General features: G+C 36.6%; 1 protein-coding gene across 1 annotated transcript; it reads right to left on the minus strand.

Moving 5' to 3' along the window:
- Positions 1 to 588: 588 nt before the first annotated feature.
- Positions 589 to 8,340, minus strand: LOC130940793 (uncharacterized). Its single transcript, XM_057869032.1, has 9 exons — positions 7,309 to 8,340; positions 4,355 to 4,484; positions 3,526 to 4,019; positions 3,226 to 3,306; positions 3,003 to 3,107; positions 2,261 to 2,374; positions 2,101 to 2,184; positions 1,961 to 2,032; positions 589 to 1,357 (listed from the first exon to the last, which is right to left on the minus strand). The coding sequence occupies exons 1-9, from the start codon at positions 7,627 to 7,629 to the stop codon at positions 1,085 to 1,087; spliced, it is 1,674 nt and encodes a 557-aa protein (XP_057725015.1). The 5' UTR covers positions 7,630 to 8,340; the 3' UTR covers positions 589 to 1,084.
- Between the last annotated feature and the right edge of the window lie 6,855 nt (positions 8,341 to 15,195).

A 15,195-nucleotide genomic window follows, 5' to 3' on the forward strand; every position in this document is an offset into this window, starting at 1 on the left:
TGAAATTCGTTCAAAATAGTATTTTTATATTTTTTGTTTGGAGTGTAAACATGTATTTTGTTACCACTATAAATAAAATAAGAGTTAATTCTTGTCGGATACTGCGTAAATGAAATTATAACAGCTAAATTTTTTTTGGTGAACATAACAGCTAAATTTTAATGTTTATGTATATGGTTCCATTCATTGTAGTTGTACACCAAATTATTTATTTAGTCTCTTTTTCTTACAAATAGCTAATAAAAGATATAATGTAATTGAAAGATGTACTTTTAAAATAAAAAAGTAAAGGCCAACCTAACCCCTATCCATTTTTTCGAAGGTTAAACGAGTGCTAGAAAATAACAAAAAAGACAACTCGATCTCTAACAATATTATTTTAGGACACTACGTACCATCCATTAAAAAATCCAGTATGAAATTCAAACATGTATCATATCAAAATTCAAAACTATTTAACAGTAATAATCCAAATTTCTTTTGTATGAATCAATGCATGTGGAATCATTTATCTCCCACAATACTTTACAAAAATCGTTAATATTCATCTGAGAATAACAAATAGAAATCATATCTCCCTAATGTGAATACAGAAAAAAGTAATAGTCAATAATTAAAGAGTGATTGGTTAGTTGATGCTTCATAACTCATTAGTCATTACAGGTTATAACTAAAATATGAATTCCAGTCAAGAGTCAAATGTGAAATTTTTTATTAACATATATGTACAAAAAGGACCGAAAAGTTAGGTCCCTGGTTACCCTCTTAAGACCACATCTTCCAAAAACATAATGGAACAAGGCACAACATTAAGCTGTTTTGCAACACATGAAGGACCAGTTCAACAAAAGAGGGAAACCACCAAAGAAACCATGGTCAACCCCACCTTTTTAATGTACCCTTAGTATACAGGGATTTGAGTTGTGTGGTTCTCAACCCTGCCCTGACAATTCTAACCAAAGGCTATCATCAATCTTCAACAAGGCACCATGCTCTTTACTGAGTGTTGTTAACCGCATCAATTCCCTTGGGGATAGGCAACAATAGCCTATTGAGTTCCCTTGCAGGATGTGTTTTTGCAGCATCAGCAAGATGTTCTTCGCCATTGCTTTTTCCCCTTCTTCTGAGGCAACTTGAACGGACTCCAACTCTTCCTGCGCTTGGAGGTTTCACAGAAGAGACCGGATGCTAGAGCTTGCTGAAGCCACAGGTCAAATGCCTCTTCATCTTCATCTGTCATCATCTCAGCATCCAAGTCCCATGGGAATCTGCTCGAGTTGCTGCGTTGGCTTTTCTCCAGGCCAACCATGTTTACATGGAAGCTCGGCCGATGAGTGTTGGGCCTACAAGCCATTCCCTGGATAAAATGAATAAGATGTAAGGTATATCAAGTGGTGTTGAAAACATATATCCATCTCAAGGTCCCTTTTCAACCCCTTTTTTTTCTTTTGGTTTTTTTTAAGCCTACGGAAAGCGGACACCATGTCGAAAATTTGTACATTTTGTTTCAATTTTAACACGAGGGTATTCACATGTTACACTCTTCCTCAGATGGCGTGTACTTCCATTGCTAACAAAACAACAATAACCAAAATGTTATATCAATGCAAATCCAATCAAGTGGAACACATAGAAGTTTCTTTGTGCAAGACTATATTATCACACAATCATTGAATTGAAACGACACATCCTACGAAAATATTTTACAAAAAGATGGACTGTAAATGGTAGCCATCCCCATTCACATTCGATTTGTCGGTTCAATCTCCTATTAGCTCATTCAATGATTGTCACTCAACAGTATTGACCAGCCAAGCAAACCATACAAGTACAAATTCCATCAATTCCATTGCTGTATCGTTTTTATTTCCTCTCTATTCTAGCAACTTCAGATAAAGCACCAAAACAGGTAAAGACGCACTACTTGACATCGGGAAATATTTGGTAAAAGTAGACAGACCTGACATATAGCCCATTCTGACACATCAAAAATTTTGCTCTCCGCGCACACAAAAGCACGTGGAATCTCCATCTACAAAGACAAGAACCAAACTTAGAAACTAAATGAAGAGGATCAAACTATCAGCTTTAAGGAACTACCTTTTGAGCCCTGTCAAATACCAAAGACCCTTTATATTCAACCCATCCATCTCCATCCTTGGCTTGGTGAAACTGGCAACAATCCTGGCTCCAATGAAGTAGCAAAAATCAGAGCCAAGCACTATAACGTATAAGGATGAAAAAGGGGGAAAAATCAAACCTGACACCATCTTGCTTTGGCCTTACTCCTGCTGGTGCATACCCAAATATGTGAATTCCCACATTTGGTGCACTGTATACGTCTGGATTCTTCAGAGCGATAATCAGAATTATCCTGTCAAGAATACATATAACATCATTATAGCTAAACAACTCTGGAGCTTGTATGATCAATTGAATTGGTTTTGTTCTAAAAGCGTGCTATATGAGACAGGTGAGTTTTTCATAATAATACAAATCCACTTACACTATTAGTAATAACAGACATTATAAATTTATATAATTTGACTTGGAGACATCTGTTTCTCAATTGTCTACAGCAGCACTTCTTTGACCCACCAGACTATATGATAATGATATCCAATTTTCTTTAGTTGTGGTGTCTGTAACCTAAGAGAGGAATTCATTTTTACTGGGATCTATGAATCTTATGAATGTAAGTGTACTATATCTGGATAAATAAAGGAGAAGCTTGACAAACTGTTCATAATACTAATTGACAAACTAATAAAAAAGTTCTCAGCATTGGTATTCCATGTCCCTGAATTGTTTTTTATTAAACAAAATACACAAATAATAAATAAATAAATCTACCAAACATTCCTGATTTCCACAACCAAAGCTAACAACTAATAAGATTTTTAGACTACATATACACAGAATTCAAGTGCAATACATCAAATTCTATTTTTTTTTTTTCAATAGAAAGTATCTGTAAGTCATTTGATCAACATCTGATTTACCTGGTGTGAACTACCATGAGACTTCTGGCAGACACTTTTTGCCATGGATTCTTCTTTTCTCAATTGCTCATCATAGTCTCTCTTCTTCACAGTATCAGAAAGAACCTGAAAGGTTCATATAAATAGTTAATTGGAGAAACCACTTTGATGGAAATCATTTATGTTTTATATCAAACATGCATTATTTGATTATCTATCTAAGAGGAAGGAACCCTGAACTTACCTCATATGCGCATTGAAGCTTCTTAAACGATTCACTTGCCAATGGACTACCCATATTTTTATCAGGATGCACAAGCATAGCCTATGTCATTGAAAACATAAAAATGAAATGGAATATTCCAATTAACAAATCAGAAATATTTGTAACGTAGTAAACATAACAGAACTTAAGCCAAATTGTGATTCCAGTTCCACATGCATCATATCTTGCTAATATTCAAACGCATCCCGAAGTCTTATACTCTCATTTAATATTTTGACAAGTAAAATAGAGAAAGGATAACAAATACTACACAAATACCTTTTTCCGGTATTCCTTTTTCAGAATCGCTCCGTCAATCTTCTTATGCCGGGGGAATCCAAGGGCTTCATAATGATCCAAACTCTTCAATATCCTTTTCATTTCATCAGCTGAGCTTACTGTTTGCTCTTTGGCAACTTTGTTAGTTGAAAGCTCTTTCTGCTTATCAACAACTGCTGCGGTAATAGCAGGTTTACTTGATGATTTACATGAATGCAAATCCTCGGATTCCTCTGTTGGAATAGAGTATTCACACTCTTCTGAGAAGTCATCTTCCACAACTGTTTCTGATTGCTTCTGCTCTTCAGTATGTGAACTTTCACTCAGATTATCAAACCATTGGAGCAAAAAATTCAACATGTCATTAGAGAGGAAGGCAAGGTTTATTGAGAGAAAAACACCCAGCCATCCCACTCGAACTTGAACACTATATAGAGCATATATAGCTCCAATTAATACCACCAAACGTGCATGATTTAGGGAGAATAAATAACCTGCATATGTATAATTAAAACAATTTCAGGATTAAAGGAGAAAATATCCAATCAGGTCAACAAAAGTAAAAGTTCATCATAGAACATCAACTGAACTACAATTGATGCCAAAGATAACCAAAAACAGACATGCAAACAGAGGAAATGTCAACAAGTAATACAACTGTGTAGAGACAGCAAAATTGGAAAACAAGCCTTGAAATTAGTATACAAATAACAAGTATACATGCATTACAAATACAATATAAAAGTAGGAACCAGGTAACATGCCTAAAATCCTCTTTTATGCATGATAAAAGTACAACACATCAGAAACCAACACAAGAAAATCGTACCTCCAACTACAAGTAATGTTCCTGTTATCCAGATGTTAGCATACATCCACAAAATAAGGATGGCAAAGAGGCCTACGATAAAAAGCCCGGGAGTATAGCCCAAGTATTGAACAGCAACTCCAGCAGCACCCTGAGAAATTCAATTGAACTATGACAAACAATGTACAAAAGTTCCCTGTGCAAAATAACAAATATACTAAAGCAAACAGAAAGCATGCATATGAAAATAGGTTTACATTCATGTTATTCAATATCAATACAATCATCACTGCAGTGCAGCCTACCTCTTAAGCAAGAAGTAAAGCAATGTACAATTACCAGAAGAAACCTAGAAGCTGAAGAGTGTAATTCCCGTTTACCATGCAAAGCCATTTGTTTGTACACTAATATGGTTATATAATGCACTCAAATTAAAGGGTGCAAGAGTTGGTAATCACGAAAATGAATATAACAATGAGTGAATATCGTGGTAGCTACTTAAGACATTGCTTCACAATCTCCAATTCTCCATATTCCATATCTAACATAGTAACTCTTTCTGTCTGATCCAAGAAAAGGATAAATAGTACAGTACTTGAAACCATGAGCTTGGGAAGATAGACAACAATTTATTAGGAAAAGGTAATGCCACCAATGGGCATTTGTTAGTTAGGCCAACTAATCTAGTTCATATAAAAACATAAGTTAAATAATTACATAGGTTTTTAAGTTTTAACTCAAACTAGGTTAACTTATGAATAAATAGAAGTTAATCCATAGCAAAGCAATTAAACCAAATAATAATAATAATAATAATAATAAGGGCTTAGCTAACATGTGCCATTGGGGCACATGATAAGCTTACTATTAATAGAAAGTTTTAAATGTTTTCATTTAATGAATGCAAAACAAATGCATTGAAAACTTAAATTTTTTATATTTTCAAAGAAAGCTTTCTTAATGTGTAAACTTAACATGTGGCCTTAGGGCACAAGATAGATAAACCCTAATAATAATAATTAGACACAACACTAAAGAACGCACATATCTTTCCCTAAAGAAATTGTTAAAGACATCCTCCTATCAGCATAAGCTTTTGGAACAAATGATTTCATAACATGGTATTAAAACTTCTATGACCAAAAAGCCTAGAGTTTGATTCTATTAAAATGGGCATTCATCATTGATAAACAGAGAGTGATGTAGAGTAGGTGTTTATTCTCGTTGAAAGCTTACAGGAGAGAGAGAGAGAGAGAGAGAGAGAGAGAGAGAGAGAGGGAAAATAAGATTATTTCTAATAACTTGAAAGCTGCATTTAACTTCATGAGCTATTTATAGTGCTATGCATGATTCAAACTATAGCTAACTTTCTCTCTCTCCTCTAACTGAATTTCATGCCACCTTAACTAAATGAAACTTCTCAACTCTTCACGAAGCTTCTGACTCATTCTACACATGCTGCATGCATCGCATCGCTTCACAGCCCCCCTCAAACGCATGGGGTAGAGTGCACATCTACCACATGATATTTGTGTCGAAATGAAATAAATGCAGTGACGGGTAGCAGCTTCGTGAATCCATCAACGACATGAGTTTGAGCTGGGAGATGTTGCACTTTGAGTTGTCCTGAGTTGTCTTGAAATGACTATCAAAAAGAACATGCATATACTTGGTGTGAGCATCCAACACTATCTTCTTAGATAGGTGGACTGCACTAAGATTTTCACACTACACTATAGGTGTTGGACAATACACGCCAAATTCAATGAGGAGCAATTGAAGCCAAATGCTTTCAGTAGTAACCAATGCAAGGCTTCAATACTTTGCCTCAATAATAGTGTGCGCTACTGCTTCCCGTTTTCTCAACCACCAAGATAGGAGAATTTTGCCAAAGAAAACCCAGCCACCAGAGATTGATCAATGATCTAGGTCAGTGGGCCAATTTGCATCGCAATAGCCCAAGATGGATAAGTTGTTCGACCTGGTGAAGCAGACACAATGACCAATTGTTCCAACTAAGTGTCGTAGGATCGGGCACACCATATCTGAATGAGGCTTTTCAATTTTTCTCAAATCTCAAGGATTTTGAGTCGTTCTCCTTGTGCTGCAAGCATCTCACCTCTTCATAGATCTTTATTACCCCCCAAAGAAAGAAATTTAGCATCAAAAGGACTAAAAAGAAAAAGGTCTATGCACAATTCCTGTGTCGAAGCCTAAAAGAAGTTTTTGTAAGAGGGGACATGTTAGAGATAACCATTCTTGTGCCTCCTTTTATTAGCTTAAACTTTTGGAATAAGTGGTTTTATGACAGAGATATTAAAACCAATGGCATCAAATAAATTTTAAATATAATGGCATTGACATCTAGACAGGCACAAAGACCCAAAGCTAAGTAACTTTGCTGGAAACCATTGTCAAGTGCACATTTTGCACACCACCCTAAGTGTTATAACATACTCCAAAATTATAAAAGACAAGGTATAATAAAATTCAGCGCCATTCTTGTAGGCTTAACTACAACATTCGTATATGTTTAACACTTTAACATCTATAACTATTGAAATCGAATATTGCATTTGAGGTACCCAGCTAATGTTTAAAATGACTAACAAGGCAATACATTAATCTTAAATCCTCCAATAATGTTCCGTATGAGTTATCACTAAATGAATAAAGTATTAAATGCATTTTAGGTTCTAAAAATTAGTTGCATTAACTTATCAATCAGTACTTTCTTCAAGTATCAGGATTATAATAGTAACGCATTATAAAAGCCCTCACAGCACTGAATGATAAGATGACTGTCACTTCATAACTATACTAAAACTGCTATAACATTAAGTAGATAACAATAACTATTCACAGAACAGCTTAAAAGATAAAGAAACAAACAAACAAACAAATGAACGACAAACACAATCATGGCCCAGAACTGCAAGCAAAAGTGATATAGATAAGTTGAGATAAACACATACCATACTAATAAGAACATAAACTAAGCAATGCATCGAAGTCAAACTAAGGAAGCAGCTCCACATTATAAGCAGAAGAATCACCGATCCGAACTTAACAAACGACTGAAACCCCCTAAGGGCAGAGTCTTTCCAAAATATCAATGATAATTTAAATAAGCTCCAAAATCTGGAGCATCCACTGCACACCAAAGGCCAATGCCGCTCGACAAACATAGCAGTCTTGTCTCTGCCACAAGTCACCGCAGTCCTGACACGCCAGCACGCGTCCTTCTGCAAACGAAGCCATTGCCAACCTTGCTTAAACAACCCTATGTCCTCCATCACTACGTCCTCCTCAGATTTGCTACAAAACAAAAGTCTAGAGAGTCTAAATTACCCCTCTATTAAATTAAATTAAGAAAAACACAGATTCATCATCATCCTCTACCACCATCATCATCGCCGCCACCGCCGCGCCGCCGCCACCACCACCACCACCACTACAGCCACCAAGCCCACAATCACCAATTCATTTTTATTGTTTTGTAAAAAAGAACACAAACAGAAAGGCAAGAGAACGATAGATCTACGGCGGGGCGGACCAGATCTCGGCGGCGGGAGGCAGAGACGCAACGGAGCACCACGCGAATCTACGGAAGGCGACGGCGGCAAAGAGAAGAGGTAGGAGACGTAGGGGAAGAGACAGAGGAGTAGTGGAGGCTGGCAGATGCGGACGGAGGAGGGAGCAAATGACAGAAGCAGAAGCAGAGGAGAGAGGTGGAGGTGAGAGGGAGGCAGAGGCAGATGTGACGCGGATAGTAGAGGGCAGCAGAGGTGGAGGAGGAGGTTAGGATGGCGGCAGTGGTGGAGGAGGAGGTTAGGATGGCGGCAGTGGTGGAGGAAGGGAGGGAGGAGCAACAGAGAGGGAAAGGAAGAAGAGAGACCGAGGAAGGAGAGCGGGCAGGAGAGGGCTAGGTTAACTTGAGGGTTAAAATTGGAATTAACACAACCCCTTTTCCTTTTCATTCCATCGCCCTTCAGAAATCTCATTCTGATTATCCCCCCCCCCCAAGAAAAAAAATTTTAAATAAGAAAACACACACACCTATACACCATGTCCCTCGGACTCCACTCTTTGCAACCTAAGCAGCAGCCGTCGCCACCGCCACCGCCACCGTAATTGCATAAAAAACTTACATCTCAACTTCTCAATCCACACCCTCGTTACTCCTTACCTCAACAACGATAACAACCATTCTGTTTCCCACAACAACAACCGTTTTCATCTCTTCCACTACTCTTCACTCATCCAAACCCCAGGATCCATCTCACTCACCATTAATGTATTACGATTTACGACAGAGGTGGAAGTGGAGAGTTTCTACCTAAGGGGTGCAGCAGCCTGCACTTGTGTACTCCCATGGCGTGCGCGCTATGGCCCTTCATTCGGAATACATCAATCAAGCATTGCATATGACAATCAGGCAGCTGCAGCACACTTGCAGCACCCTAGTCTCGGTCACCCTCTGGTTGCGAAGGGCAGGATACCCTCAACCGTCTGCGCGCAGGAAAAGGTTCAAACTTAAACTCTTGGATTCTCTTTAAGTTCATTGAATCTGAGTTGTGTGGAATTAGATGGCCTACAAGAAGATGAATAAAAGATCATGTCAATTCTTTTCTTGTTTTTCGAAAATTTATTTCAGTTTAATTATTTGTACAATTTGGCTTCAGTGTGTGGTGTGTGATTTGAATGTGCGCCATTTTATTTGCTATTAGGATCATTAGGTTACGTTTTAGATGGAGTTGTTTATTGGAGGGTAAACGAAAATGAGACTTTTTCTTTGGATCTTGTTGATATTATTGTTTGCCTTCAAGATTATTATTTATGTTTTTTCTTTTAAGATGACATTGTTGATTGTTGATTGAAGGGAATAAATTGGACGTAAAATTAGATTCTTCCTTTTATTTATGTTTATGTTTTGAGATTCTAGTTCCAAAATGGAAGGGAAAAAATTAATTAATTTCATAAATTGGCTTGAGTGTGTTAGTGTAACTCATTTGTTGTGTTGTGCTTAGAAAGGTCTTTGATGTTTTTGTTGTTTGCAACTTCAAATTTTTTTTAAAGAATTGTCATGTATTCATTTTTAATTTTCTGTTGTGTCCGTATTTGGTAAGGGAATGGAGACGTCAATGTGTTATTTAGGGAAAGGAGTAGAGATGATGCTTTCTCTATTGTCAGAGATAAAAGAGTGATCCTACATTCTCTTATGTTATGTCATTTACCTTTCATGTGCTTTAAAATTGAGTTCCTAATGAATTAATCTAATACATTTTATTTCTGATAGAATGCTTTCTTTTATATGCCTGGCAGTGATTGATTACCTCCTGCGGTTCTAAAGTCTCATTAAATTGCTAGTGCTCCTTTAAACTATTTTTAGAACTCATCCGAATCTTCACCATGAACTTATAATCTTCCTGCAAATATATCTTTCACATAATCTTTTTTCATTCATATATATAGTAGCGTTTTCTAATCATGTATTAGTCTTTTCCTAAATTACACTTGCCTTTATAAAATTATTGTTAGGAAAAGCCGTCAACCTATTGTTCCTTTCTTATTATCTATCCCATACCTTGATATCATATGCTTTAGTCTCACTATTAGGTAGCATTTGTTTCAAGGTACTAAGACTAGGAAGCTGACCTCAGTATTATGTTTGTTGGGCCGAGGCTAGAACTAAAATTTCAGTCTCGGAGCACAAAATTTCAGTCCCTTCAGTACCCCTAAAAAGTAGGGACACAGGATACTGAAATTTTTGGAGACGGAAACTGAAATTTAACTAATAATTTCTTCCAAAAATACCCTCAAACCAAATTAATAGTTCCAAGATTACCCTGTGCTATTTCTAATTGGGGCTTCCTCAGTTCTTCTCTTCTCCCTCTCTTCTCTAATGCAGTTCACCATCGAAGAGCCCTAGTTGAAGCCAATCCCCTGTCGCTGCCGCCAGTACCACCACCGCATCACCGTCGTCGGACCCACCATGAGCTAAGTTAGTCTCCGTCGCACATTCATCTTTGTAGCCACTGTGTTCGCGTCATTTTTTAATAAGTGTTATCCTCTGCATTCCCCTGTTAGCTTGTCTTCTCTTCTCTATTCGTGTTTGTGTTGTCATTAATGGATTCTCTTCTCCCCGGGTATGCTCTTTCGCAGCTTGTCTTCTTTTGGTGTTTTTGTTTTTGTCGCTGTTTTACCTGAATTTTGTATGCAGTTATATGAATTTGTATTTGAAAAATTCTGTTTCTCTGTTCAAGTTTATACTGTTCCTAATTTTTACTATTGGTTTGTTTATTTACTTGTATGTAGAGTGTGTTCTCCGTATTCAATTTTGTGTTTCATTATATTTTTCAGTGTGTTACTCATTTTGGATTTATTATAACTTCAAAAGATATCAAGTTGTTACCAAAGAGTGAGATGCAGTGATGGAAACGAATTTAAAATGCATTGATGATCCAATTTTATTTCATTGTTGATACAGGACAAATTTGTTTTGATGTGCTTTGCTGTTGCTAGGAATAATTCATCAAAATGCTTGCTACACATGCTATATTACTTTCTTTCATAATTGATGTTTCTTTCTATTTTATTTTGAAAACATCAATGTCTTGTTTTAAGGAATTAGGGTACTGTTTTTTTAATGAGTGCCATTTTCTGTTCACAATTCACACTAAAAATTCCTAACACTTGGTTTTAAGCTGTGAGTTGAAGCTTGATTTTCTGAGGTTACATGATTGAAACATCAGTATCTTGTTTTAAGGAATGAGGGTGTTTTTTTTTTTTTTTTTCATGAGAGACATTTTCTATTCACAATTCAGTAATTCACACTTGAAATTCCTAACACTTGGGTTTTAGTTGTGAGTTGAAGCTTGATTTTCTGAGCCATACAGCATCATCTTGATTTTAATATAGTTATGGGGGGAATGGGACTCAAGGGCATGTTATTTGTTATTGTTATAGCATTAGTCCTTGTAGAAGTAGAAGTAGAAGCATTAGTAGCTATAGATGATAGTACAAGTTGTTAATGGTATTGAAACTTATTTATTTTGGTATTGATGTTATTGAATTGTACAAGTTATTCATGTTACACTTCTTGTTAGGTGAGAATGAACAAATGCACGTGGATTGAGGAAGAAACTGAAGCATTTGTTGGTTTCATAGAGGAGTTTGTTATTAACGGTCTGAAAGCTGATTGTGAACAATTCAGACCAGAAACTTTTGGAACTTAATTATTAGGAACTTTTAGAAACATTTTATAACTTGTTAAGCAAGTCCAAGCTGTTATTATTAGGTGAAACTTACTGGTATTTGCGAATTTATAATGTTGAAGTACTCAATATGTCGATCTCATAGTTTCCTACCATATTACACTATTTTGCAGCCATCTAGTTTAATGCTTTGTGAATTTATGATTTTATGTATTAGCAATAAAATTGTATGATGCTGATGTACTTTGTTCTGAGCATAGCTTCCTCTGATCTAATGCACGCAATAAGAATTAATTAGCTACAATAATGTCCTGTTACACTGAATTTATTTATTAGCAATAAGAAATAATATCCAATGTAGTTGAATTTATTTGGCAAAAGGCAAGCATGGACACACTTATCTTGGAGTCATTTCATTCAATTTATTTGTGCAAGCATGAATCTCCAAAACAGCCAATCTAATTTCATTCAATTTAGACAAAATTTTGCAAAATCATATTGTTCCATGGGTTACTTGAAATCGGATGATGGTTGGGCTTGTTTGTGAGGTCCAAGCGTTCAAAGAAGGTGATCTCCGACTTGTCCTATGTCAGGGAGCTGCCGTCCGAGTTGTACGTTTGGAGGAATGGGGGGTGGTACCTGCAAGATACTCTGGTGCCTAAGTTAGCAAGGGGTTAAGCATGTTTAAATGTATTGGAACTTAAGTATACCTGAGGGTGTCAGTGTATTTATAGGTGATGAGTCAATAACCACTATTGAAGTAGTTCCACTTTTGATGGTGGATAACCATCCCTTTATCTTAGGGTTGTTGAGATCTCTTTTCTAGAAGTGGGTGAGAGATTCTGGGAGGCAGTTACTCACTCAGATAAGTATGAGCTGTCTGCTATCGTCGGACTCGGCCTCTTTGGAAGAGGTCGGATAAGTGGATAAGGCCACTCTTCTTGACTGGGCCTTTTAACTTTGCTGGGCCTGGCCTATGTTTTGGGTCAGGGCATGAACAGTGCCCCTACTCGAGTCCGATCTCTTTATTTTGAGTCGGATTCGAGTATTGGTTGAAGTCGGAGATACTTACGTTGGTATCTTCCTTCCAAGTCGAAAAACTGGCGTGATCTCAGATTTTGAACCGACGTGATTTTGAATTGTCAACTATCACGTCTGTTGGCTTTTCACATTAACACGTGGAGAGCGGTTACATTGGTAACAGCGCACTCTTTTAATGATTGAGTCATTTGACGATTGTTCCCTGGGGTCTTATAAATAGTTTCCCCTATTTTCCTCTTTCTTCTTTTTCGTCTTCCCTTCGAACTTCTTCTCTCTTTTGCGCGCTTTGTTCTTCAAAACATTGGCTTCCCAGTTCTTTGGTGCTAGTTTCGTCTTCATCGACAATCTCCTTTCTTCGAGAAAAGGTTAGTTTCTCACTACCCACACTTTTCTTGACCTTATAATGCTCCTCTTGCCTTTGTTTGATGAATTGCGTGCTTGATGAGAGAGAGATTTCTTGTGTAAGTGGTACGCGAAAACTTGTCTCGCAACAAATTTTCTACCGGCAAGTGCACCAGATTGTCGTCAAGTAAAACTCACTATAGAGTGAGGTCGAATCCCACAGGGATTGGTTGGTTGATCAACTTTAATTGGAGAATTATTCTAGTTGAACTGAATCAGATTGAATTAAGGGTTGCAGAATTTAAATTGGCGGAAAACTTAATGTGCAAGAAATGTAAATAATTGAAGGTAAATGACAGAAATTAAATGGCCGAAAGGAAATTGCAGGTAATTAAAGTGTAGAAGCTTAAATTGCAAGAAATTAAAAGGGAATGGGGTTGTTGAGCATCAAAGTAAATTGCAGAATTGAAAGAATGGGTAAGATCAAAAGTAGGAAAGCTCATTGGGGTCAGGAGAGGTGATAATCCTCCGGATCAAATTTATTTTCATCTCTTCCTCAGTCAATGCATTCATTGATCTCTTTGGCAATCTTAGGTGATTAGATCCCAATTCCTTGGCAATCTAATCTCTCTAAGCATCAACAATTGCCCAATTCCTTGATTTAAGTGCTCATGGAAAGAGATGAAGTTTGGTCACTAATTATACCACACACATTCATAGATCAAAGTATTGGTAGGATTACATGTCACTATATCCATCCAAACCCCAATCTAATCCAATGTGAGAAAGATTTCAAGCATGATTTTGTGATTTCTCTTCCAAGACTATCACAGAACCCAATTACATTCAATTTCTCTTCCAAGACAATTGAATGATTGAATGAAGAACGAAATCTTTCTAGTAGATCAAGAGAAAAGATAGAAGAAGAATAATGAAAACTAATATTGATCCATTGAATTACACAGAGCTCCCTAATCCAATGAAAGATGGTTTAGTTCATCATAGCTCAATTCAAATTACAAAGAAAGAAAAAAATGCAGAAAAGCAGAGCAAAGTACAGAGAAAAATGATTGTGGAATTTCCCCAATTGGGTTTCTGACTTCCTAACCCCCTTTCCTAACTTAAACTCTAAGCTATTTATAAACTTTCTTCAATTGGTCTTCAAGTCTTGGATGTGAGCCTTGGCCTTTTGAAACAGATTCAAGTGGCTCTCCATGGTGTTGAGGATGGACGTTGGTTGTTGGCAAAAAATTGATTTCCGCACAAACTAATCGGCAAGTGAGGTCGATCCTATACGGATTGATGGATCAAGCAATTTTAGTATGGTGATTAGTCTAGTTAAGCTAATATTGATTAATTGTGTGAATTTTGATGAACAGGAAATAAATTGCACGAAATCTAAATTGCTGAATGTAAAATGCCTGAAACTTAAATGGCAAGAAATTAAAATAACTGGAACTTAAAGTGCAAAATATTAAAAGGGTTGAATATTAAATTGCAAGAAATGTAAATAACTGAATTATAGAGTGCAAGAAAGTAAAATTGCAGAATCTAAATTGCATGGAAACTTAAATTGCATGAATATTAAAGGGAATTGGGTATTGGGACTCAGAACAGCAATGGACAATTGTAAATTAGAGTGAAATCAGAGGGATTTAAAATAGAGAAATTCAAAAAAAAAAAATTCATTTGGGATTGGAGATATCATAATCCATCATGAATCAATTGGGTCTCAACTCCTTTCTCAATCATATGAGTAGATCTATGGCGGCTTGAAATTGATTGGATCCCAATTCCTTGGTAATCCAATCTCTCTAATAACAATCAATCTTGCCAATTCCTTGATCTAATGGTCATGAGAAGAGTTAGAGAACATTTTCTTATCCATAAGCCAAACTAACTCTCAAATCTCAATTCTTCCCGAATGGTGTTGATCAAGAGAGTAGTGAAGGATAGAGCTCCGATTCTAATACAAATGATTCCCCTTTCGAGGCTCACACAAGCATTCAATTGAATTAAACCCCCTTTCGGAGTGAGTAATTCACAATCAAAACAGAAGTTATCTAGTAGCTACACAAATGAATTAAGAAGAAGAAGAATTTCATTAATTCATTGAAATTACAATAGAGCTCCTCCCCCTAATGAAATTGTGGTTTAGTTCATCATTGCTCTAGTACAAAAACAGAAAGAAGAGAAAGTGCAGAAAAATGCAGAAAAGGAAAAAAAGTGAAATTGAGTGCAGAGTTTCCCAATTAGGGTCTC

The sequence above is a fragment of the Arachis stenosperma genome, chromosome 7 (assembly GCF_014773155.1).
Source record: "Arachis stenosperma cultivar V10309 chromosome 7, arast.V10309.gnm1.PFL2, whole genome shotgun sequence".
In the NCBI taxonomy this organism is placed as follows: Eukaryota; Viridiplantae; Streptophyta; class Magnoliopsida; order Fabales; family Fabaceae; genus Arachis; species Arachis stenosperma.